Source organism: Lotus japonicus, chromosome 1, assembly GCF_012489685.1.
Source record: "Lotus japonicus ecotype B-129 chromosome 1, LjGifu_v1.2".
NCBI classification, from domain to species: Eukaryota; Viridiplantae; Streptophyta; class Magnoliopsida; order Fabales; family Fabaceae; genus Lotus; species Lotus japonicus.
Genome location: NC_080041.1, coordinates 105945849 through 105971641, shown reverse-complemented (window position 1 = coordinate 105971641; position 25793 = coordinate 105945849). Strand labels below are relative to the sequence as shown.

The window sequence follows — 25793 nt, the reverse complement described above, 5'->3', positions numbered from 1 at the left end:
TGACTGTATTGAATTCTTATATATTAATTAAACTTTTGGCTTAAATAAATTTTTGGTCCCTAACCTTTACCAAATGCTTGGTTTTCGTCCCTCGCCGGAGCAAAGGTGGGTTTTAGTCCCTAACCTTTGCCACAAGATTTGGTTTTAATCCCTCCGGAGCTCTGGGTCAACGCCGGAGCTCCGGTGGCCCATGTGGCATGGCCACGTGGGATTAGTGAGCTGACGTGAAATTTCTTTTTCTTTTTCATTTAAAATATTAAAAATATAATTAAACCTCAATATTTAATGTCCCTAAATAACCTCCCTAATTAATTGCATATATTATTTAAATAAAAACATTAAAAATGGAAATTCAACACAATCTTGAATCTTCTTCATCTCACCATTCTCCGTCAGTGCCTGCAACCTCCAATGGATCTAACCCCCAAAGCCTCCAGCTTTCCTCCGATTCATCATCCTCTCTCAGCGACCACGAACTCAACCCCGACAGACAGGGGCTCGATCTTGAGAAACGGCGATGGTGGATGGAAGGGGAATGAATGAGGAGATGAGAGAAAATTGGGGTTTCAGAATTGAAAATGCAGATTGCAAAAACGAATCTGAACGAGAAGAAGGTAAGAGAGTTGAAAATTGCAGAGGTTTGGAATTTGATCTGCGATCTAATTTGTTGGCTTTTCACGTTCGAGTACCGTCCTCCAACCTTTTCTTCAAATATGTTCTTAATCTTTCTGAATTTCGGTTGTGGTTGTTGAAGGAAATCAGTGCCATTTTTCTTCACTCTCCCTCTCCCGATCTGGGTTTTCTAAGTTGGGGTTTTGGTAGTTCTTGGGTTTCTAGGTTTGCTGGTTAAAATGATTTGCTGGGTTCTTCATTTGGGTTTCTGGGTTTTCTTCATCTGGATTTGCTGGGTTCTTCATCTGGGTTCTTCATTTGGGTTTCTGGGTTTGCTTTTTCAATTTGGGTTTGCTGGTTTTGATCCCCCACCACTCACTCTTTTCCATTCCTCTCTCTAAATTTGCAAGATTTTCCAACATTAAATTTGAGACTCTTGGCTTTTTTCAGTGAATCTGGTTGTTTGCTCATTACAGAGGACATTGTGAGATTTGGTATCTTTTCTTGGGTTTTTGAGGCGATGCTCGTTAGGGGACTCTTTTAGCTGCTATGCTTTTGGATTTATTAGATAACTTAGTATGATGCTGTGTAATGTGGTCTTGGACCTTTCTTAATGAAATTTTGATATTTCAAAAAAAAGGTATCAATTTGATGCACTATAATAAAGATTTGAGGTTTAACTTTTGAGGATTAGAATTTATTTTCTGGGTTTTGTTGAAGATGGTGGATGAAGATGGTGTTGGTGATTTTTTAAGCAGATGGTGAAGATGATGGTTGAAGATGATGAAGAAGGATTAAAGTTAAATAAATTAAGTTTTTTTTTTATTTTTTAGAATTTTAAACATTTTCGTTTTTTAAAATTAATAATATTTTAAATGAAAAAGAAAAAGAAATTCCACGTCAGCTCAATAATCCCACGTGGTCATGCCACATGGGCCACCGGAGCTCCGGCGTTGACCCAGAGCTCCGGAGGGACCAAAACCAAATCTTGTGGCAAATGTTAGGGACTAAAACCCACCTTTACTCCGGCGAGGGACGAAAACCAAGCATTTGGTAAAGGTTAGGGACCAAAAACTTATTTAAGCCTAAACTTTTTGCCAAATCTCAAAATTATTGAAATAATATTTATTTAATATAAATAATATGTATTATATATAAAATATATATTAATAAATTTCAATAGATCCAACTTAGTGAGTATCCATATGATCGCTCTTGTGGTAGGAGCTGGGGGACATATGATTTCCTGTGAACTTTTTACTCAGTTGCTTATTTTTAGAAAATATATCAAATGTGTTTTTATAAATTTATTAGATAATTATTATTTAATTTTTAATTTGAAAAGTATATTTTAAATTTATAAAATGAATATAAATTTGGATTCAAATCACAATTTAGACCCTAAAGCACCTAAAAGCAAACAAATACTTACTTTGGATATGTAATCTTTTAGCTTCATAAAATCACAATTTAGACCCTAAAGCAAAAGCTATCAAAAGTTGAGGAGTGTAGAATCGAAACTCCAATCCGACCATGACTTTGCCACCACAAAAGCGAAGTCCAATTTTTTGATCATATTTGAGATCTCTTTTTCCTTATAATGTGTCTAAAAGGCTCAATTGAGTAAGCAAATTCTTCCCTTGCCTTCTCCAAATCGTAACAAGACGAAGAGCATTCTTCACCCTTCTTTGGCTTTTCACCCAAAACAGAAATAGCTAGGAGCAAACCAAAATGCCTCTTTCTTACACAACTTTGTATCATAAGTTTCACAAGTATCAACATCATGAATCAAAATGTTCACCGGAATCCAAGACTCCAAGATTTTGCAGCTACTTTCGTTCATTTGTGCTAAAATGTGTTCTTCAAACTCCTTTGAATGCGAGATCTTGAGACTATCCCACAACATGCAATCAGTAGTGAGCTTAATTCGAAATGGTCATGGATCACCAGCCATGCCAAAAGTACCTTCAACTTCATATATGGATTTGTTGTAGCAAAGTTGTTTACAGCCTTGCTTCTGCACAAGTATAACTATTAATCATTGTAATCAATAATTAAGATTAATTTAAATAAAAAATAAATACATAAGTAAAATAATTTACAGTGATTTATTAGATGCAGAGGTTGCAGATGTGGTTGAGAATCTGAAATTTATCTGGTTTCGCACTTGTTACTATATGTTAATTGCATAATTAGAGCTGTGATAGGTGAAAATTGGAGGTGGTAATTAAGAGATATAATATTAAATGAGGGTATATGAGGAAGAAAGAGAGAAAAAATGCTTTGATTTTGCAAAACAACTTATATTTTAGAATATAACACAAATTTTAAAACAACTTATATTTTGGAACAGAGGGAGTATTATAAGCACAACACAACCAACCTTCGCTATAAGCAAGGTGGGCTAAGCAATTTGCTGCATTATTTTTCTCTCACGGAATATGCGCCACTGAAACACTCCAATCCTTACTAAGAAGATCTATAACTCGCTCAATAGCCTCCTTCTCCCAATAAGTCGAAACATCATCATTCCCTTTGAGAACTTGCACTGCTAGCATACAATCCGATGTGCATGCAACGTCCCTAAAGCCAAGCTCCCAAACATATTTCAAACCCCAACAACCATCATCTCAGCAAGAAAAGCATTTCCATATACTTGAAGCTCTCACACACACAAGAGACCCACACACTAACGAGCTAGCACTAAATCTCTCATGACAAGGGTCTGGATCTCCCAAGGAGGTTTGTCCAAAAATCTGAACGCCACCCCTGGAGAACGCATTCCCAGCATAGCTAGAAAATCTTCTGGAGCATTGCACTCTCGCTTCACCCTCTCAATTGAGATGCGCCAGGCTCTGTCTCTTACCTCCTGACAATCGACTTCCACAATAACATCCTTGTAACCACGATCCCAAACCAGCTCCATGCCCAACAACATAGCTTGCGCCTTCGCCATGAAAGCGTTTCTGCCACCCTGGCGTGCCACGAAACCAAACAACCACTGTCCTTGAGCATCCCGCTCCAATCCGCCAGCCACACACCAACATGCTGACATAAATTGAATAATTAAGAATCATATTGAAATGAAGTACAAGGAGTACTTCAACCCAAACGAATATTCTACCGATTTTATTATAAAATATAATAATTAGCAATTCACATACATTTATTTCATCAATTGCTTCATTTAAAATAGTTAATTTTAAACATTAGAGTACATTACGTGTTACTTTATGAAATGATTTATAATATTTGATTTCAGAGTGAGTTTTAAACATATAATCTAATTTAATGTGATTCTACTATTTTACCTCGTTGCCGGTGCAATGCACGTATAATGCACAAAAAACTTTTTTTTTTTATCTTATCCTGCCACCGTTGGACAAACTCTACTCTCTCGGTTCAACCACTAAAGCTTATGTAAAAATTTATTGCTTCCTTTCATACAATTTATACGACAATTTAAGCTAAAGCTATTTTTAAGGATATTGTGGTACACAAATGACAGTATGTATTTTTTTTTGCTAAATCGGAAAGATTAATTGCATACTTCAGAAATTGATTTCCTCACCCAACCCATATGTGATAATCTAACTTTTTCACTTGAGCTATCGTTTGAAAAACCGACCATATGCATTTGATTTATAGTAGAGGACCGTGGCTAACTAAAGAGAAAACCCTCCTAATACCCTTGCTTCCCAAGTTTTCTTCTGTTTCTACGTACAATGGTAGATATGGACGCTCAATTGATTGGCTCTCATTCAAGCCAAAAATTAAGAAGAGCGAGGATATTGGTGATCGAGCTGAGTTTTACGATAAAGGATCCAGGAATGTCCTCTCCACCAAATTCCTTAACGTTGAATATTTTCTGTATGTGGAAGTGCATGCTTGGGGGGACAGAGCTTACGTGATCTCTAGTGCATGAACTCTGTTGTCTATAAGGTTAATGAACACAGAGGCACGGTTAATGGGCTCATTTTTTAGGCAATTAAAAACCATAGAGTTGGTTTATTTTAAGCATGCGAGAGAAAACAAAGAAAGCAATTAAAGAAAATTAAGAGATAGGATTAGAAAAGTCTCAAGGTTGCGAAATTAATTGAACTATACTTCTTAATTTGTTAATGAACCGTAAGGCTCTACCCACCACCTACCAAGTCACTAGCTAGCAACAACCATCAAGCACGCGTGATTGCATAATAAGGGATGAAGTACATATGAGCTATTTAGGGGACGTTTCATGGTCCACTAACTTAAACGAGTTGAAAGCATAAAAAGCTAGTCCTAAAGCCTCCTTCTAGAGCAAATTATTCTTAACTACCTACACTCGATCTCTTCTAAGTTCAGTAATATAATTCGTCAAGAGTGACCTAACTATATATGGTTAATTACGTCGTAATATCATTAAGCATAGAGAAGAAGAGGTACCAAATATATAGAAACTGAACAATAAAATGTATAAAAAAGGGGTTTAAATCATCTCTTGCATCGCAACCTCCAAAGAGAATGTTTAACTACTCATGATACAAGTTGAAAACACGACAAACGTAATAAGCTAAAATCATACAAGATAGAGAGAAGATACAAAAACTAATCTCCATGCGATGGCACGGGTGAAACACTGAAGCACTCCAATAATCCTTAGCTCTAAATTAAATCCTAACTCCAATTTTGCATTTTTGTCTCTGTCTGGTCTCTCTACCTATATTCAGCACTAACATTGTTCTTCCTTTAAATAGAATGTAATTAGGCTGCACCATTATGCTCAGGCGTGCATGCTAAAATGCACCCTGCTAACTTGACAACAAGTGGTTATGCTAGCACTCAACGCATATATATATAGTCACGGTTCTTAAAACTAATAAGAACAACCCTGCTTCACAAGGTTCATGGCCGCCTGTCCTTGAACAACATTGTACTTTTTGCTTCCTTTTCCTTATGTTCGTTTCATTCTATTGTGTTCCATTAATCAAAACATAGCCTTTGTTGAAGTAGCAATGCATTATTTCCTGTTTTCATATTTTTAACGGTAAACGAAACAAGTTCATAGTTTTCACCTTGCCTTTAATAAAATTTTATGCAATTTTAGGTCAATACAAATACACGACATAGACATGGGTCGATCTTCTTTATTTCAACACAATTTTCTTTTGCATCCCAACAATTATCATCAGGAAACGCTTTGCAGCAGTTTCTTACCGTAGTCATCATAATCCCTTCCTTCTATTCCATCCAGTCCAATGCTTTCGTATTTCTAAAATCATAAACATTCCATCCAAATTCTTTCATATATCTTTCAAATTCCTTAATTATTCTGATGTTATTGTGATTCTGCACCAAAATCATAAAATCAAAGTGGCAATCTAAAGGAAGGTCTTGGGTAACATTTTTAATCCTAAAAGATAAGCTTATCGATCTTTCATGTTTAATTAACATGAATTTTTGAACCTTAATTAAGACCCTGATAAAGACTTATAGAAAGGACACAAAGTCATAGAAAAGTGATCAGAAATGACAATCAGTTCCTGATTAAATCATTCAAAGGTACATAACTCAAAGCAGGTAGAGAAATGATTAGAAGAAAATGACAAAGGAAAATGTCCAATTTAATATATATATACTCCGCCAAGAACTTTGTTTATCCAAATGCTTAATAAGTTCTAGCTAATTTGTATTCTGTTTTAATAAGATTCTCAAATCCACCATATTAAATAATTAAGTAGAGACCTCATTCTGATGATCAGAGAGGAATTCTGTTTATTATCTCAAATTCTCAATTTTACAATTTTATATTCATACATTCTCTCTCATCCCTTAAAGCAAAATATTAAAGAAAATATCTCAAATTCAAACAACATGATATTTTTAAATTCAAATTCCCTTGATTTTCTCAATCATAAACTCAATTTTTGTTTATATTTTGTATAGTGATTTTAATATTAGTCAGATGATCTTTTTTTGGTTACAGGAGGAAAATTAAACGCAAGAAACAAACTAAGGCCTAGCGTCTAAGTACAGAGACGCAAAAATGAACGAAGGTGGGTGACCCCAAATTCGTTGTGGTGTCCCTTCTCTAGATGCCCTCCGAGCAAGACAATCCACCGTGTTATTCTTCTCCCGCTGGATATACATAAAAGATACTCTCTAGTCTTTTAAAAGCCATGTTCTGGTTTCCAAGATCGCCTCACGCTCCCAGTAGGTATCCACGGTCATTGAGCTCTGGATAACATGCAAAGCCTCTTGACAGTCTGAAGCACAAACCACTGTTCTAGCACCATGGTCCCAAGCTAGTCGAAGTCCAAGCTGGATAGCCCAAAGTTCCGCTCTGAAGGCTGAGCCCTGGTCACAGCTATCAGAAATCGCTGCTGTCCATTAACCATCCGGTGCGCGAAGCACCACAGCTACCCTTATTCTACCAGTGCAGGATCCCAGCTGCCATCTGATGAGATATGGTGTGCGCTCGAATCTACAGAGCTGCTGTCATGAACAATTCCAAGCCATGATCTCAAATTACAAGTAGAATAATATTTTTACTTTAAAATACATAAATATTTTGACTATTGTTTTCAAAAGGATTTTTATGTAATACTAAGAAATATAATTTTATACTTTAAATATTTTTTAAGAAACTCGTGCAATGCACATACAACTTCCTAGTTTAATATAATAAGCACTTAATAAGTTGTCTACCAAACACACCCTACATTTAATTATTTCTTTTTTCCCTCAGAAATGATACTTATTTTCATTTTTGTTCTTTCTATACAAATCAATTTTAATTCAATTCGCACGTATAGTTATTTATAATTTAATCTAGACTTTCATGACAATATTGAAACGGAGAACATTCCATTAAAAATTATTTTATTTGAATGAAAATAATTAATTTTAAAGTATATCTATATGTGCATTCAAGCAATATTTAGTTGGAGATGGAGAGCTAAATTGTTTCTTGTTGATCTTAAGGAACATAATTTTGTAGTTGATGCTCTAGTGTGTTTAACATTTAGTGATGCATCTTCTTTTCACATGATTGTGTCGGGATGTGTAAGTCTTGCCGTTTTGTAGTCTTTTATTTTTTTAAACGTAACCAAAAGAAATTATATTGAGGAATAACTTATTGCTTTGAATAAAAATCAAATGGAAAACAAGGGTGTTACGCATGAAAAATCAAAATATACTTAAACCTTTTTTATATTTATTTATTTTTTCATTTTTTTCACCATTCTTACAATTTTTTCTCCTTTTCCTTACAAACATGCAAACAATGACATTTCTTGGTTTGCCCCCTCTTGAACTCCCAAATCCAAAATCATTCATGAAAACATAAATAGTTGCAACTCCTTGAAACCCTAAAATCAATACAAATACTTGCTTTGGACATATAATCTTTTACCTTAATTCATAGCATCACAATCTAGACCCTAAAGCAAAAACTATCGAAAGTTGAGGAGTGTAGAACCGAAAACTCCAATCCGACCATCTCTTTGCCACCACAAAAGCGAAGTCCAATTTCTTGATCATATTTGAGACCCCTTTTCGTTATAATGTGTCTAAAAGGCTCAATTGAATAAGCAAATTCTTCCCTTGCCTTCTCCAAATCATAACAAGGTGGAGTCTCTTTACCCTTCTTTGGCTTTTCACCCAAAACAGGCATAGGAGCAAACCAAAAGGCTTCTTTCTTACACAACTTTGTATCATAAGTTTCACAAGTATCAACATCATGAATCAAAATGTTCACCGGAATCCAAGACTCCAAGATTTTGCAGCTACTTTCATTCATTTGTGCTAGAATGTGTTCTTCAAACTCCTTTGAAGGCGAGATCTTGAGACTATCCCACAACATGCAATCAGTAGTGAGTTTAACTCGAAATGGCCATGGATCACTGGCCATGTCAAAAGTACCTTCAACTTCGTATATGGATCTGTTGTAGCAAAGTTGTTTACAGCCTCGCTTCTGCACAAGTATAACTATTAATCATTGTAATCACTGATTAATATTAATTTAAATAAAAAATAAATACATAAGTAAAATAATTTACAGTGATTTATTAGATGCAGAGGTTGCATATGTGGTTGAGAATCTGAATCCTTCAATTTTTCCTCTAGCAAGAAAATGACTAAGTGCTAGTAAAAAAAATATATGATCGAAGATGTGTGAGATATGCACTAGCCTAAGCTCTTTTTTATATGTATTTTGCTTTCTACTTTGCCAGTGAATCTTATTCTGGAAAATTAACATGCATGGTTTTCTTGAATAACTAGTTAATCACTCACGTTTAATTTCTTACCTTCTGGTGTTTTGTTTTCACCCTTGTGCTGTGGCAGTTTTGGTTGGCAATTCCGGTTTTTACTCTCATCCAACTGTGCATCTGCTGTTACATGCTGCCCACAATGAATACTAACAATGAGTACTTCATTCTATTCTATGAATCTGAGCTTTACTTACGTGGAAACTGACAAATTACAGTAATGCAAACATAATGGTATCATGTACCATCTATACACGAGGAACCTGTTTCATTCTTCATTAAGTGTGTATTTATACTATTTATTGTGCAGAAAAAGTGTTTTGAGTGTGTTATTTTTCCGTTTTAATAAGTTTTTGGTCCTATCCAAAGTATTGCCACTACCAATGGTCATAAAACTAATCTATCACCCTACAATCAGCAAGCTAAATGGTATGGGGCTGCTATAAACACAAATTAATTAGGTTTGTAATTGTTTAAAAGCATTTTTATCTCAATAATAGCATTTATACACGCCCATTAATCTTCTTTTCTAGATTATAAAAAATATTTAATTAAGTTTAATGATTTCTCACTGGCAATTATTATCCAAAGGGTAACTCATTGAAATATTTATTAAATTAAATACTCATAATTAATATACAACTCAGGCAATTTATTACTCTTATACCGCTTCTTTATTGAACATTGAGCTTAATTTTCCTATTTGCTCATTCTACATAATGGAGAATGAATAATATTGACATTTAACTCGGAATAGTGTTGACATACTTTAGACATCCGACAGTCATATACATTTCTTGGGTCTTGGACAACCTACTTGTCCACAAGAATGTCATTTTTTCCAACTCAAATTTTTTGTATAGGCAAATGTTAGTTGTTAGTAATGTTAGTACATTAGTCATTCTTAGGGTTTGTACCTTAGACCCTTCATCCAACCTAACCCTAATGTCTCATAACTCTTACCACTTGAGCTAACCTTCGAGCACGTTTCCAGCTCAGATAATAATTTATTAGTATTATTTTTGGGTGCCAACTCAACTTAACTCAGATTAAATGTGATAGAAAAAAAAGGAACCCTAAAATCAAATATAATGATGTCATGTACCATCTATACACGATCGGGGCACCCGTTTAATTATCCATTCTAGTCTTCAGAGCCCGTTTGGTATGTTGTATAGTATAAAGTCTGATAGTATAAGTCAGGATTGTATTAGGCCTGATAGGATAAGACCTGATAAAAATTTAATACTATACACTGTTTGGTCATCTATAAATTGTATAATTTATCATATTGTTTAAGTTAATATAATCATATGCTTTGTGAAATATTGAATAATGATAGATAGTATCAAAATGAGGATGGTGTTAATGAGTGGTGAAGATAGTGGTGATGAGTGGTGGCGGTGGTGGCGGTGATGGAGGGTGGAGGTTGTGGCAGTGTTGTATAGGTGGTAGTGGTGATGCTGAGTGGTGGCAGATGTGGAAGGAGGTGGTTGTGGCGGTAGGTGGTGGTGGCAGAGGTGGCGCGGCGGCAGAAGTGGCGGCGACAAATGTGGTGGGTTGTGGCGGTAGATAGTGGAGTGGAGGGTGATGGTGGTATTGGAAGGTGGTGATGAAGGTGGCTGTAGTGGTGGATGGTGGTGGTGGCGGTAGCGGCGATTGTGGTTGTGGTGGAGGGTGGTGGCGATAGTGGTGGTGGAGGGTGGTGATAACGATGAAGGTATCAACGATGGTGCCAGTGGTGGAGCGTGGTGGTGGTGTCGGCGACGATGGCGACAACAGTGGTGGTGGCGGAGGCGGTAGCGACGGTGGTTGTGGAGGGTGGTGGATATGGCAGTTGATTAAATATATTCAAGTAGGTCCATGGATATGCCTCCAAACTTGTATAAAAGTGAAAGCCTAAGCAAATTGGAGAGGTTTTGGCCAGCTTCACCTGGATTCACAAACCCTTTTCTCAACCGATTGAACCATGTCTCAACATGGGTGTCCTTGAATAGATAATTGAAATAAGGGGAATTGCAAAGGCTCTAAACCTGTTTCTCACAAAAGGCCCCAGAATCCGAGTTCCTGTGTGAGAGTCCATGGTGTTGGAGACTATCACCAAACAAGCTTGTGGGTGTGACTTGAACAATCTCTCAACATATAGCATCTCTCCTTCACCAAATGCTTTCAAGGGAGAAATCTATGTCATGAAAAACCTGACCTTACAAGAAGCAGAGGAATTTCCAGAGAAAAATACTTTTACTATGTTCTTAAACAGGGGAAGTGGGAATGGAGATTCTCGGACCGCAAATTTCTAGGCGTGGATAATTTTGTAATTTTAGTATGGAATAGTAATTGGACCACAGTGGTCCAATTTGAAAAAACTCACAGTAAGGGCAGCCGGAAAACGCGAATTAATTTATGAAAAGAAAAAGAAGGTGGATTTCTAAAAAAATTACTACTTTCTCTAGATAGTAAAGAAGTTGAGAGGACCATACTACTTAGAGCAATTCATTGAGAGGGAGAAATCAAAATCAAAATCATATGGAAGTTCGCTGAGAAAGGAAGAAACACATGAGATCGACGACACAAACATATAAAGATATAGAAGACATGAGGTGTCAAGTTTAAATATCTAGTACCTAAAGATCGACTTTTTTGATTACTACTTTTTCTCGCGTCCCTATGCCCAAAAGGATGGGCGAGTCCGGTGTAATTTGATAATTTATTTATGGATTTGGTGTAACTTTCTTATTTACTACCTCTGTTTTTATATAATTGTTCAGAGGGAAGAAATACACATATTAAGGAGTGCAATTAATTTTGTTAATTTTCATGAAAATATTATTTGTTTTCCTATTTCACCCTTCAAAATACATTTTATTTTTTCTCATTTATTGTTCCTGAAAGGGCATTTCTTAGAAAAATATCATTTAATGTTTTCTTGAAACTTTAAGTAGATAATTATATAGAAATAATTTTTTTTTCAAAGTTCACAGTTAATAAGGAACAGATGTAGTACAAGTTTGAGGTAAGTCATCATTTGATTTGACGATTTTAATGTGAGAAATTCATTTTTTAAAGAATACTTATTTACAACATTTTACTTTTTGCTTCCTTTTCCTTGCATTCGCTACAATATATTATTATATTACGTTCGATCAATTAAAACATAGTCTTGTTTTCCGTTGTATCGAAAAAAGTTAAAATATAGCCTTAGTTGATGTAGGAATGCATTATTTCTCGTTTTCATACTTTTTAACGGTGAACTAAAGAGGTTCATAGTTTTCGCAGCTCTATAAATATGTTCGCTTTTAAAGTTTTATGCATATTTTTATCAATACAAATACACGACATGGACATGGATTTTCTTTATTTCAACACAATTTTCTATTGCATTCGAACGATTATCATCAGGAAACACTTTGCAGCTCTTTCACTGTTTGAATCAATTGATAATGGAATCATTCTCTTTCTGTAGTCAAAATCTCTTCCTTTCTAATCCATCCAATCCCATTCTTTCGTATCTCTAAAAACATAAACATCCTTCCAACTTCTTTCATATCTCTTTCAAATTCCCACGCCACTTTGTGTTACACGTGATTCTGCACACCCAAATCACAAAATCAAAGTGGAATCTAAACGAAGGTTTGGATAACATTTTTAATACTAAAACTTATCTTTCATGCTTAATTAACATGAATTTTGGAAACCAAGTGGGTTGGTGTAGTGGTTCAGTATTTCATCATTTAAGCAAGTAGTTGAGTGTTCGAATCTCAGCTCTTACAAAAAGAAAACTCCTTGGTCAACCCCTACCGCTTAGTGCGCTGACTGCGGGGTGAGAGATTTGTCTCATGACTGTCGGCGGTGAGATACCTTAGTCAAGACCCTGAATTTTGGAACCTTAATCAAGACTCTGATGAAGACATATAGAAGGACACAAAGTCAGAGTCAGAGAAAACTGATCAGAAAGGTACAGAACTAACGCAGAAATGATTAGAAGCAAATTAAATGACAAAGGAAAATGTCCAATGAATATATTCTCAGTCAAATTTTCACAGATAAATGATTCTTAATAAAAGTTTCAGTAGCATATTCTACCAACAATAAAAGCTGAATGGAATAAAATGAAAGAAGTTCTTATATGTCAAGTTTCATCTGTGTTACAACATGTAACTGGAATCAAACTTTCATGCCTGTTCAATCAGCATATTGTAAATAGGAAGGCCCATTTTCATGTGACCGGAAGTTCTGGATCATACAAAATCAAGTGCATCTTTGCCAAAACTTTACTTCTACACATAAGCTACTCACAGAAGAGTATTGATTTTGGCTGCACAATCAATCGTTTGGAAATCTTGCTACAATTGATTTAGCAGCCAAAATCAATTCTGGGGAGACTTTTGATAGCCAAAATTGATTCTGAGAAAAGAGAAGATGATCCAAACATGGTCTAAAATTTCTCTTCAAATGTGCAGGACAACAGACAAGATGGCACAATTACTCAGATGTCTGAGGTAGTAGTAACAAAGCAAAATGAATCTCAGAATTTCATGGTGAAAGAAGAACCAAGCACCAATTGAATGAACCAGAGACTAACTAATGCAGAGTAAAGTAGTAGGATGTGATATTGAGTCCCACATCGTTAGAGATGGTGTTGTTGACATTGTAACTGGTTTTTAGTCCCACATCGGTAAGTGAGTTTTGTTCACTTGAACATCTAGTGCTATAAATACAGAGGTTGGTGCAACGTAGAAATTTGCCTTAAACTAATGAGTAAGGAAAACAAAGCGGGCGGTGGGAGCCGGCCGCAGTACCCAGTATAGAGGTGCAAGAATTTATGGAGGGGTTATAGGCCGGCCATGTGTTGACGCTGCTTACTTTGCAGAACTCACATGAGCGGGCCTCCCAACCCTACTAACCTAGTCTCTAAATTTTTTATTTTTCAAACCTTACGGTAAATTATATTCTCATGTCAAATTAATTTTTCTTACCTTTTCAAACTAATAGATACTCTCCTACATGATATGTAATTCTCATGATAAACACTAAAAAGGGTAGAAATCAGGAAACAACATAACTCATCAAATAGATGATCGATGAGGTTGTCATTGCTCATTGAAATAACTCTCTTCAAGCCTCAAGGCATGGATTTAAAAAAAGAGTTTGACAACTTTCAAAATTTCTATTGCGGATTCCCCTAATTGAGAAGCATGTAGGTCAACAACATTTCTCAAACGAATAATATTACTTAAGTGATCACGTCATAAGGAGGAAAGGTCACAATAAAGAATATAATGTCAATTTGGTAAAATATTCATAAAGTAAATAGCTCGTTATAGTTTGTTCTTTATTATTAGATTAAGTACGTAAAAATCACTACACGTGTAGATTATAACTTAGACAGAAGTTTCGGGTTTAAGTTTGAATGCAACTGCGTTATTCCTTAAGCTTCGGGGGAAAGTTAAAATAAACTTCCATTCTTAACTTCTTTTACTTAGTTTTTACCAAATATAACCTTGTAAAGCTACATTTGAAAATGATAAATAAGAACATAGTGCTTTAGAAACAAAACAGAGAGGCTATCCATATATGCAGTGTAGCTTCCGTGTTTTGACCATTTTTAAAAATAGCTACCTGGCCTCTTGACTAAACCACATCATATTTAGCAGAACCAAATTTAACCAGCTAGTGTAAAATAGCATGACTCTTTTATATATAAATAACCAAACCTCATAGATGCATTCTTCAGAGAACTTTGAGAGTTTTATCAAACATGATGCATTCTCCATAGATTATATGCTAAGTGTTTGATAAATCTTTACAAAGTTCATCTCATTATTCATAAATTTACAACAGGACCTATTAAAATCAGTAGTCAAAATGTCTGGAGGAGATGCAGAGAAGGGAAGAAGAGTCGCCACCATTGGTGTTGCAACCTTGCTAATGGTGGCTATGGTTGTGGCCGTCACAGTTGGCATCAACAGCAATCATCATAAGAGCGAAGCAAACAATGATATAGAAGACAACATCAAGGACAATAGCCGCGTCGCGGCCACGGTAAACGCAGTCCAAACCCTTTGCCATCCCACTGATTACAAGAAGGAATGTGAGGAAACCTTGATAGCTGAGGCTGACAACAGTCACAACACCACAGACCCAAAAGAACTAATCAAAATTGCCTTCAACATTACAATTAAGAAACTTGGTGACAAACTCAAGGAAACTGATCTGTTGCATGAGGTTGAGAAGGAGCCAAGAGCCAAGATGGCACTTGACTCGTGCAAACAACTCATGGATCTTTCAATTGAGGAGTTAACAAGGTCAATTGATGGAATAGGTGAGTTTCATCTCAAGAATCTTGACAAAATCCTCATGAATGTTAAGGTTTGGCTCAGTGGTGCAGTCACATACCAAGATACATGCTTGGATGGGTTTGAGAACACCACTAGTGAAGCTGGTACAAAGATGAAGGAATTTTTAACAACAAGCATGCACATGAGCAGCAATGCCCTGGCTATTGTCTCTAAGCTTGCTGACGCCGTATCAGAATGGAACATTACAAAATTAACCGGGCGTCGCCTTCTTCAGGATTCTGAGACTCCCTCATGGGTTGAAATTGATCATCGTAGACTCCTTGATGCAAAGAAAAATACATTAAAACACAAGCCTAATGTGACTGTAGCCATAGATGGAAGTGGAGATTTCAAGAGCATCAATGAGGCATTGGAGAAGGTTCCTAAGCATAACAAAAAACCATTTGTGATTTACATCAAGGAGGGGATTTACCATGAGTATGTTGAAGTTAACAAGCATATGACCCATGTTGTGTTTGTTGGTGATGGTGGCAAGAAGACACGAATCACTGGCAACAAAAACTTCATAGATGGAATCAACACTTACAGAACCGCAACTGTTGGTAAGCTCCTCTTTTAAACAAATACATTTTGAAAAATTGCTAGTCAAAACCATAGAGACATATTTATGTATGAAATGTAAATTAGTGAAATAATATTTTTATGCACAAACTCATGCAGCTATCCAAGGAGATCATTTTGCTGCCATCAATATGGGTTTTGAGAACTCTGCAGGCCCCCATAAGCATCAAGCAGTAGCTCTAAGGGTTCAAGCTGACAAGTCCATATTCTATAATTGTTCAATGGATGGGTATCAAGATACACTCTATGCACACACCATGCGCCAATTCTATAGGGATTGTACTATTTCAGGTACTATAGACTTTGTCTTTGGTAATGGGCTAGTCGTTTTTCAGAAATGCACTTTCGTGGTCCGAAAGCCTATGGCAAACCAGCAATGCATTGTAACTGCACAAGGTAGGAAAGAGAGGCAGGGACCATCTGGAATAGTAATTCAAGGGGGCTCCATTGTATCTGACCCTGAGTTCTACCCGGTGAGGTTTGATAACAAGGCCTACCTCGCCCGTCCGTGGAAGAATTACTCGAGGACCGTCTTCATGGACACCTACATTGATGATTTGATTCATCCTGATGGATATTTGCCATGGCAAGGATTAAATGGACCTTCTGGCATGGACACTTGCTTCTATGCTGAGTACCATAACACCGGCCCCGGTTCTGACAAATCAAAGCGCGTAAATTGGGCTGGGATTTGGAACCTAAACTCAAAGGCTGCACATTGGTTCTCACCATCCAAATTCTTCCATGGAGATGATTGGATTGAGGTTACTGGAATTCCTTATTTTTCTAGCATTCCAGGACACTACAAACACAAGAAGACATCACTTAATTGGTGATGGTGATGACGGATGCTCGAGAGAGACTAATAGTTAGTTAATTCTCCCACTATTCATTTCCTTTTTTCTTCTTGATTTTATTAATTTGTTCTTGAGTCTTCATATTCTTGAAGGGATGTAAAGACTCGCAATTGATCAATGTTTTTGTGACTTCAATTTTTTGTTTTGTTTTTGTGACTTTGTAAACTAAAGACTCACATTTTAAATCACAAAATCTAAGCCCATTCCGTGTGGTATTCAAACAAGAATATAATGATTCATATACTCACAATCAACCTTCTCAACAAAGATCTCACTATGTAATGGACATTGTTCATTGTTCATAAGAAACAACTATTGTTCGTACATCTTTCCTTTTTGGCTTAATTCCAGTTTAGGTCCCTGATGTTTCACAAATGTTCAATCTGCACCCCCTGTGTTTAAAATGTGCGGTCAAACTCCCTCATGTTTCTAAAACGGTTGATTGAAGCCCTTCCGTCCATCTCTGTTAGTTGACCAAACGGAAATACTGACGTGTCACTTATTTAATTCATAATATATAGGCTACTAATTGGTGACGGAAATAATCCGTCACAAAACCCTTCAGCCAATACATTTGTCTTCTTCCTCACACATTTCTTGTTTCTTTTTCTCCTCTTCTTCTTTCTCGCAGGTACTGGTAATGCAGAACAAATAATTAAAGCTTCCCAGACCAGAAAAGCACTCAAATCATGTGGCACAACTGCAAAACACTCAAAGATATGTCACAGGCACATGTGGCGAATTAGCTGGTAACTGCTTCCATAGCTCAGATCCTGGAAGTAACACTGTCTCCTAACTCAAGATTTTCCCTCTGGTAAATCTCATACTTTTTGCTGCATCTGAGTAATTTTTGTACTCTCTATCCCTCTCATACTCATTATTTTCTGAATTTACCAAAGATATTAACTGTCCTATCTTCTCTTCCCAACTCCCCAAGAAAAATATCAATTTGGGTATTCTCTATTTACTCAAGATCTGCTAAATTCAAAGTGAAAGTTTCTTTTTTTTTCTTACCTCGAAATTTTATTTGCACTTACCAAAATTCTGAAGTGGTAATATCTTTGATTTTCAGTCAATGGCTTGGACTATTGGTCATGGTTAGCATTTTCCTATGCTCTGTTTCCATTCTCTAAATTTTCTGTTGTTGGGGACTGGGGAGTCTGCGAGAGTGTGAGGTGAATATTTAAAGCTGAGATTTTTTCAATTATCTTCAACTTAGCAAGTTTGGTTTTTTGCTTCTTTATCTTCCAGAATTCAATTTTCTCAAATCATTTCCTAAAGACACTATCTTTACTAGTTATTCAAAGAATCTTTGAACTTGAACTGTTCATTTGTGTGCCTTTGACATGTAGGTCTCAAGTAAATTAGATTTACTTTGCAGTTGTGCTTCTTTACAGGTTTCTGATTCTGAACGATGAACAAACAAGTTTATGGGTATGAACGAACAGGTTTCTGGGATCTGGGTTGGTTTTTTGGGGGTTTGGATCGATGGGTGCATTCTGGTACGGTCTGTGTCTATATAGGTTTCTGGTTTTTATTCCCTTTGGTGGCTGGTTGCAGCGTGTTTGAAAGAAAATAATGTGATAATTCTGAAATGTGTGAGGAAGAAGACAAAGGTATTGGCTGAAGGGTTTTGTGACGGATTATTTCCGTCACCAATTAGTAGCTTATATTTTATGAATTAAATAAGTGACACGTCAGCATTTCCGTTTGGTCAACTAACAGAGATAGACGGAAGGGCTTCAATCAACCGTTTTAGAAACATGAGGGAGTTTGACCGCACATTTTAAACACAGGAGGTGCAAACCGCACATTTATGAAACATCAGGGACCCAAACTGGAATTAAGCCTTCCTTTTTCTTTTGAATTCATGTATCTAAATATCTAATAGTACCTCACAATGGCTACCAAACAAGAATTTGATTTTTTTTTCCTACCATTCTCAAGTTGGTACTACAACACAGGGGATATTTAAGCCTTTTAAAAAGCAGCCTACAAAGTATTAATCAGATTTAAAACATGAAAATTGCTTTTTACGGGGTCGAAACCTGCAAATGGTTTCTACATAAAATATGATTGGCCTTTAATTCCTTCAATATAGGCAACTACCTGTCAAACAATGTTAATAAAATTTTACCATCAGATTTTGAAGTGCAAAAAGGAGGAGAAATTGATTTCACATTAATTCATTTCAGACCTGTGAATCTTTTTTTTGGTACATCCAAAAAGGAAAAAACAGGCAAAAAGCCAAGATGGGAGAAAGCTGCTGGGGGGCCTCATGTACGCAATTGGTATTCTTTTTCAGAAATAATTTATGTATATTGAGAAAACATGAGAACAAATTTCTTAAGTGTAGGAGATTGATAAAAGACGAGAACAACCAAATTAAGATGATCAGATCAGACACCCCAAAAAACAAAATAACCAACCACGAAAAGATAATTGTAATTGATATTTTATTCCGCTGGAAAACAAAAGAAGTATAGAATTCACTTCAAGAGATTACTAGCCCAATTTTGTTACACACGAAAGCTTTGATATGATTCAACTTTCACTTTCTAACTTGGATTAAGGGATGTTTGATTGCAATTTATTTTTTATTTAAAAATTGTTTTTACACACTGTTTTGGAATTTTGCCTTAAATAAAATAAGAAAAAACTGTTTGACTGTGATGTTTTCTAACATTAAAAAATTAAAATAATAGAAACAAAAAATATCTCAGAGCGCGCTGATATCATATTTTAGCATAAAAACTGAAAATAAAAACTTTTTATCGTGATAAAGTGTTTTTAAATTTTTTCAGATTTTAAAAACAAAAAACAGTTTTCAATTGTTGCAATCAAACATACCTAAATATTGTAAAAAAAAACATACCTAAATATGATATTATACCATGTGAATAATAGAATATGAAGTGTAAACATCATCAATATCCACTCCTGTGCAAACATTACGTTAATTATTTGAAGATCAAGTGTAAGTGAAATAAGTTGATATTGACGGATCCATGACAACTTGACAAGGCATGGGCAATTTTTGGATGGTGGTAAGAGAAAGCACTGGTGTAGAATGAACAAACATCTGCACTGCACTAAAAAAGCCTATTTTACGTACTGAGCTTGGAGATTGCGCGATCCAACACTCTTGGTATGATGAATACGTTGTCTAGATATGAGGGCTAGCTATGTTCGGGCATGTTGAGGTTACTACAAGAAAATCAATGAAAGAGTGGGCCAAAAACCAACGATAATTGAACCTTATTTAATTGTGTTTGTTAGGCATAATTAACAACATAAAGAAGTGAAATAAGACACAAGAGAGCAGAAGCAATTACAGAAACAAAGAACTAATTACCCTTCAATCTCGCATCACCTTCGTGTTGAGGTTTTGATGACAGTTAATTGGCTTCCGTCACGGGAGGTACTAAACCCCTCCAACGCACGACTCATTCCTTCATCGAACGAACCTTACAACCACAAGACCCAAACCCCATCTCAACACAACCATATTGCTTAGAAGCATAGATGTAGCCACAACATCACTTGTAATTTGCAGCCACGAATTCATCTCGAAACTCTTACTACCAAATACTACAAGAAAAATGTCTTGCCGGTTTTTTTACCGACGGTCAAAAGCCGTCGGTAATGCTTAATTAAGGACATCCGACCGATGACCAAAAAGGTGTGGGTTTTAGCCTCATTAGTATATTTTTTCGATGGCTTTTGAAAGTCGTCTGTAACTTCTGACGTTCTAAACTATCAATAGCGTACCGACGACTCCTGTCAGTAACTTACCCAGGACTATTTTTGTTAGTAATAATTATGAGTTTGGTTTGCACAAAAAACTCATTTTGCTATGAGTAAAAATGTTATTTTCATCGATAAAAATAACATTCATATTTGCAACAAAAAGCATTTTACCGCCTTTAAAACTATCACTATTTATAATTTATAAGAACGTGAGAAGAAAGAAGTTTGAGTAAGAGGTTTCAGTAAACACTTATTTATAGGTTACCAATGGTTTTAACCATCAGGAACTTATCGATGACTTTTCTAAGGATACTTATAGGTTACCAGCAGTTTTGATCACAATATTCAACGATAAAATTTTCAAAATCTTACTAAGTTATCATCCGATGAAAATTTCAATTTCTTAAATTACCATTATCTTTATCAATAACTAATGTCCAAATTTTCAAAAGCCTGCCAAATTTTTAAAAATTTTACCAAATTTTTTAAAAATTTCACCGACGGTTTTTATCATCGTAATTTGACGATAATTTGTATGTATTCAAATAATTATATATATAGACACTATGATCACTGAAGAAGAATCAATCTTGTTGATGTGGGTTTGTCTGTTTGGAGAATTCTATGTGGGGGTGTCCCACAGATCACGTGGAGGGGGTTCCCAATGGGAAGTTGCAAAAGACAAAGGAATAGTCATTTACAATCTCCTCTAATCCCCTCTCAGCCAATTAACATTTATCCCTCACGTGGGACTTAAGGTCCCACTTCACCACCCTCTCCTCTTTATATGGTACTCTTTTTCATTCTCTTGTGTCTGCATTAACAAGATCTTCTGCATTAAGATCACATGAGTGCACCACATCTTTAGTAACACTGTTTTTACTGACATAGTTGCATCATAATTGTGCTAGCTGAAGATCACTACATAGCTATAGTGTTAAGATCATGGCAGAGCCTTCTAATTCTTCTGCTTCATACATTCATCTGGTAAGAAATCTTGGGTTTTCGTCTTAATTTTTCATTTTAATGAGTTGATCATATATGTAGACCAAGTCATACATGTATACATATTCATGATGACATGTTTGTGCAAAAAATAGGTGCAGCACCTGATTGAGAAGTGTTTGATCTATCACATGACAAAGGAAGAGTGCATGGAAGCTCTCTCTAAGCATGCAAATATCAAACCTGTCATAACATCCACTGGTATGTTAATAATCACTCTTAATATTTCATTCCAAGCCATCTAGTTTGAAAAACTAATATAGCATAACTATATATAGGACCAAGGAACATGTGCATGTCGTGTAAAATTGAAGAGATATGCATGATATGACAGGATCATTTCAAAAGAATTGAAGTAACTTATACCTAGCCAGTTATGAATAAAGTAATTTATTGAGCTAGAGTTTTCCAACTCTAATTCATTCTTGACAATTCCTAATGGAGTGTATAGCACTCTGTTAGGAATATATGATGTATTGTACTATTAGGATTAGGCAGAAGTAGCTTATTGTATAAGCTGCTAGTCTTAGTTATAAATAGATCAATTGTGTACTGTGTCAATTACCAATTATCATAATAACAAAATTCAGTTAGAAAGCTTTCTCTCTCTTCTCTCTTTTCTGTTTTGTTTCTGTTATGGTATCAGAGCTTGAAATCTCGGAAACTCCATGGCTAGCGCCGGAGATCCACTACCTACCTCGCCACGCCCAGTACCGCCGTCACCGCCGCGTTCGCCGCCGTGCGTTCAACCCCTGAATGTTACGTCATCACTGTTACCACGCAATTCTACAACGTTCTCTCATGCGATCACTGAGAAGTTGTCAGATTCGAACTTTCTTCTCTGGAAACAGCAAGTTGAAAAGTTATTTGTGGGACAACATATTAAAATTCCTCATATTTTAGGACATGTTTGTTTAAGTTTAAAATAAATATGATTTGTAACACGGTAAATTAAATACAAATACGTACTAGTTACCTTTTAGAACTTTTTATAAAAAAAACATACAGAAGCTGATTTGTGTTTGAGTTGATTATAAAAAAAGTTCTTTAATTATTTCAGGATGATTTCTCTCTTCTAACGAAGACTATATTAAGAAATCTCTATTCCAAACAACTTATAATTATGATATTAAAATCAATTATTTTAAAAATGATTATTGACAAAAACTTTCCCAAACAACCTAACAAATGATTATTGACAAAAAATTTCCCAAACAACTAAGCACTCTTAATATATTTTATGAAAAAAACTTAAACAAATGAATTCTTACTCTTCACCAGTTTCTGTTTTAAATTTAGTGACCATACAAAGATTAATTGTTAGTTCAGTCCTTTGTGAGACAATACTCGAGACAAATCTAATCAAAAGAAGTAATAAATTTATTATATTATGAAAATTTGTTTGAAACCTAATTAGTTTCGAATGAGCCAATAAATTGGTTAGACGGTCCATCCTTTAAAAGAATGTGTGTTCGATTCTCGCTATTAATATGATGACTGTGTTGGTGGACAATATAAAAATATCTCTATAAACGACCTATAGTCTCTGAGCATGCCTTGATCCGTGACAGTAATTGTAGTTGAATTTACCCAAACTCTATTCACTGGAAAAAAAAAATTCATATGAATATATTGACAAGTAAGGGATCAAATTGATATATTATTATACGCACCCTAGTACCTGATGTGAAATTTCAAGGGACTTGATAGATATGTCTAAGATTGAAAGATGAAGAGTACTATTATTCAATACAACTACTCTCTCCGGTCCTATTTATAAGCAACAAAAAAAATTCACATAGTTTAAGAAATGTAGTTAAACTAGATAAAATGCATTAAATATGTCTTGAATCAAAATAAACTTCCAAAATTACCCTTTATTATTAGTGTTGGAAAGTGAAAAAGAGAGAGAATAATTAATGAGACACATTTTACAAGTTAGAATTAATAAGGGCATCATTGGAAAAAAATCATTAATATAGCTCAAACTTTCATTTGGTTCTTATAAAAATGACCAAAATTTTTCTTCTCTTTCATGCTTATAAATAGGACCGGAGAGAGTTTTTTCATTGATCTAGCTACGTATCCTCCCTTGAAATTAAGGAGAAATGTGAATATAAGTATGTTTGTATCATTTCTATTTCTCCTATGACACCTCCAACAAACAATCCAAACACACAACAACATTCAGAGTATACACATTTTGAAAATTCAAGTGTAAGTTTGAGCCACATATTAATTAAATATGAGTGAGATGAAAATTTTATAAAAAAAATGTGACCATAAACCAATGTCTTTAGATTTTGGGTGAAGATGTTGCGTCAAAGTTCTTTTTGTGTCTTATTTTCGTAGCCCATGAGCCCCGCCATCTCTCCAACAAGCAATATCAAAGTCAATGGTTAATAACGACTCATTGTATCAAAAGTCTTCCTACATGTGTGGTTATGCAGCATGTTTAGAATTTAAATATGAGTTAAAGTCCCACATTAATTAAATATGAGTGATGTAAAAATTTTATTAGAAATACGACTTATAAACTCAATGTTTTTATGTTTTTGGTAAAGTTATAACATCCGATTCTCGAACATGATTGACAAATATACTATTTCGCCAAACACCCTTCGAACATAAAATTTAGCGGCAACTTTTAAGTGCTACTATAAGTCATATGTTTGAAGAGTGCAAAATATATATAATCACTTTTTAAGGAACATGTGCATGATGAAGCATATATATACATAAATAATATAGTAACAATTGCAGTGTGGAATGAGCTGGAGAAAGAAAACAAGGAGTTTTTTGAGGCCTATGCAAAATCTAAGAGTAAAGACGATCGAATGTCCGAGGAAGAGACAAACCAAATGATACAGAAGATGATCTCAGATTCCTCTAAAGGCTCAAGCCCTTGAAAACGATCTCGCCTTTGTGTTTTGCTGCACTAGTATATGTATATATATGGGGTATATATGTTTGTTTGAGTTCCTCAAGTTCCCTTGCAAGCAGCCAAAACACTAAGGCTTTTTCTACTCTCTTTGCTACTTTCTAGGTGTGTCTCTTAGCTAGCTACATAACAATCATCATATATGTGGTCCCTTAATTTGAAATGCAAGGTTATATATATGGTTGTTATTATTGCGATATTGTACAATAATATATGTATTCTCTTACGGAAGAAGCAGGGAGACTGATCCTTATGGCCAATAAATAAATCTCCCTATCTTATGTAAATGGTAGTTGTCATGAATTAGCAAATGAAAGAATGCCAAGTCAGCAGTACAAGGATTTCCCTCTAATTTGATATCTCAGATAATGCTGCATAATAGTATGATGTAGATGTTGATGTGCCCTATACCATTTTCTCTATGTTGTCTATATTTGCAATACAATTGAATACATGAATAATATATGATCACAAATTAAACCTCACTGAAATGTCAAGACAAGTGATTCTTGATGGGGTCAGGAAGTGGCCAAAAGTAGGAAACTTGCACCAATCTGAGCAAAGTGATAAAATAGATATGATAACACATTTTCGTCTAAGAACCACAAAAAATAGGTAAGATGGCAAAACTTTAATTCCCTAAGCAAAATTAATAGTGACTAACTTGAGAAGTTAGAATAAAAATTTTGAGAAAGGTAAATATAACACGTGGAGAATGATTGATGAAGGGGAAAGTGGAGTTTTGAAGAGGGGAGGAGAAATTAGATTGGAGAAGCTTATGTAATCCATCGATAAGGGATCAAAACCGATTACTATTTCGATTTTTGAGTTATTGTTGGGCTTGTAATGAAATAGAGGAAAATGTAATTATTTCTACATTGGGCTAAGAGATTAAGATCATAAATGATTTGAACATCATTCATATAATCTCACCACAAAATTTTAAGGGAGGAGTAAGTCTTGACCCTTATTAACTGTTCAGCTCCTACTAATGAACTCAAATTGAAAATTATAGAAATGCACATTTTTCCTTTCCACATGAAAGAGAACAAGAGCGTTGGAAGTGGTGAAACAGGGTACTGGTTTAAACTGATTAATACATTAAGCTCTTCACCTTCCTATAACCACAAAAAAAAATATTAGTTAGAAATTAAAACATGTCAAAATGGTAGGAAGTTTATTAATATTATGGATGAAACTTGGACCCTGAAACTTGTCTCAAGTTGAGAATATTTTCGGTCCTCTTGTAGTACCGAATACTCAATCCACCTCCTTTGTAAAATCCTAAATTTAATAAAATATTTGAAAAGTATCGATAACTAACCATACATGAATAATTGATACAATAAAAGTAGTCACGAGTCAGTACTACGGGAGGCTATAGATTTTTCCCAAGTGAAGTGCATTTCTTGCAACATTACTTGCAAAGTGTAATGAGATGCATGAAACAAACACAACA

General features: G+C 35.2%; 2 protein-coding genes and 1 non-coding gene across 3 annotated transcripts; all 3 read left to right on the top strand.

Annotated features, from left to right (window-relative positions):
• Window positions 1-13602: 13602 nt before the first annotated feature.
• LOC130734974 (U12 minor spliceosomal RNA) lies at window positions 13603-13758 on the top strand. The gene has a single exon (XR_009018301.1). It is a non-coding gene; the product is annotated as a U12 minor spliceosomal RNA (small nuclear RNA).
• An 837-nt stretch (window positions 13759-14595) lies between these two features.
• LOC130728797 (probable pectinesterase/pectinesterase inhibitor 21) lies at window positions 14596-16787 on the top strand. Its single transcript, XM_057580368.1, has 2 exons — window positions 14596-15762; window positions 15881-16787. The coding sequence occupies exons 1-2, from the start codon at window positions 14727-14729 to the stop codon at window positions 16615-16617; spliced, it is 1773 nt and encodes a 590-aa protein (XP_057436351.1). The 5' UTR covers window positions 14596-14726; the 3' UTR covers window positions 16618-16787.
• A 483-nt stretch (window positions 16788-17270) lies between these two features.
• LOC130728799 (uncharacterized) lies at window positions 17271-24698 on the top strand. The gene is made up of 4 exons (XM_057580369.1): window positions 17271-17452; window positions 21300-21375; window positions 21489-21594; window positions 24157-24698. Exons 2-4 carry the CDS (start codon window positions 21334-21336, stop codon window positions 24300-24302), a joined length of 294 nt encoding a protein of 97 aa, XP_057436352.1. The 5' UTR covers window positions 17271-17452; window positions 21300-21333; the 3' UTR covers window positions 24303-24698.
• The last annotated feature ends 1095 nt before the right edge of the window (window positions 24699-25793 follow it).

What these genes read in the sequence shown, in the direction of transcription:
- LOC130728797 (XM_057580368.1), top strand. Translation starts at nt 14,727, where the DNA reads ATGTCTGGAGGAGATGCAGAGAAGGGAAGAAGAGTCGCCACCATTGGT. An exon ending in TTACAGAACCGCAACTGTTG is followed by an intron (nt 15,763 to 15,880) that starts GTAAGCTCCTCT and finishes AAACTCATGCAG; the next exon opens with CTATCCAAGGAGATCATTTT.
- LOC130728799 (XM_057580369.1), top strand. Translation starts at nt 21,334, where the DNA reads ATGGCAGAGCCTTCTAATTCTTCTGCTTCATACATTCATCTG. An exon ending in CTGCTTCATACATTCATCTG is followed by an intron (nt 21,376 to 21,488) that starts GTAAGAAATCTT and finishes TGCAAAAAATAG; the next exon opens with GTGCAGCACCTGATTGAGAA. An exon ending in ACCTGTCATAACATCCACTG is followed by an intron (nt 21,595 to 24,156) that starts GTATGTTAATAA and finishes TAACAATTGCAG; the next exon opens with TGTGGAATGAGCTGGAGAAA.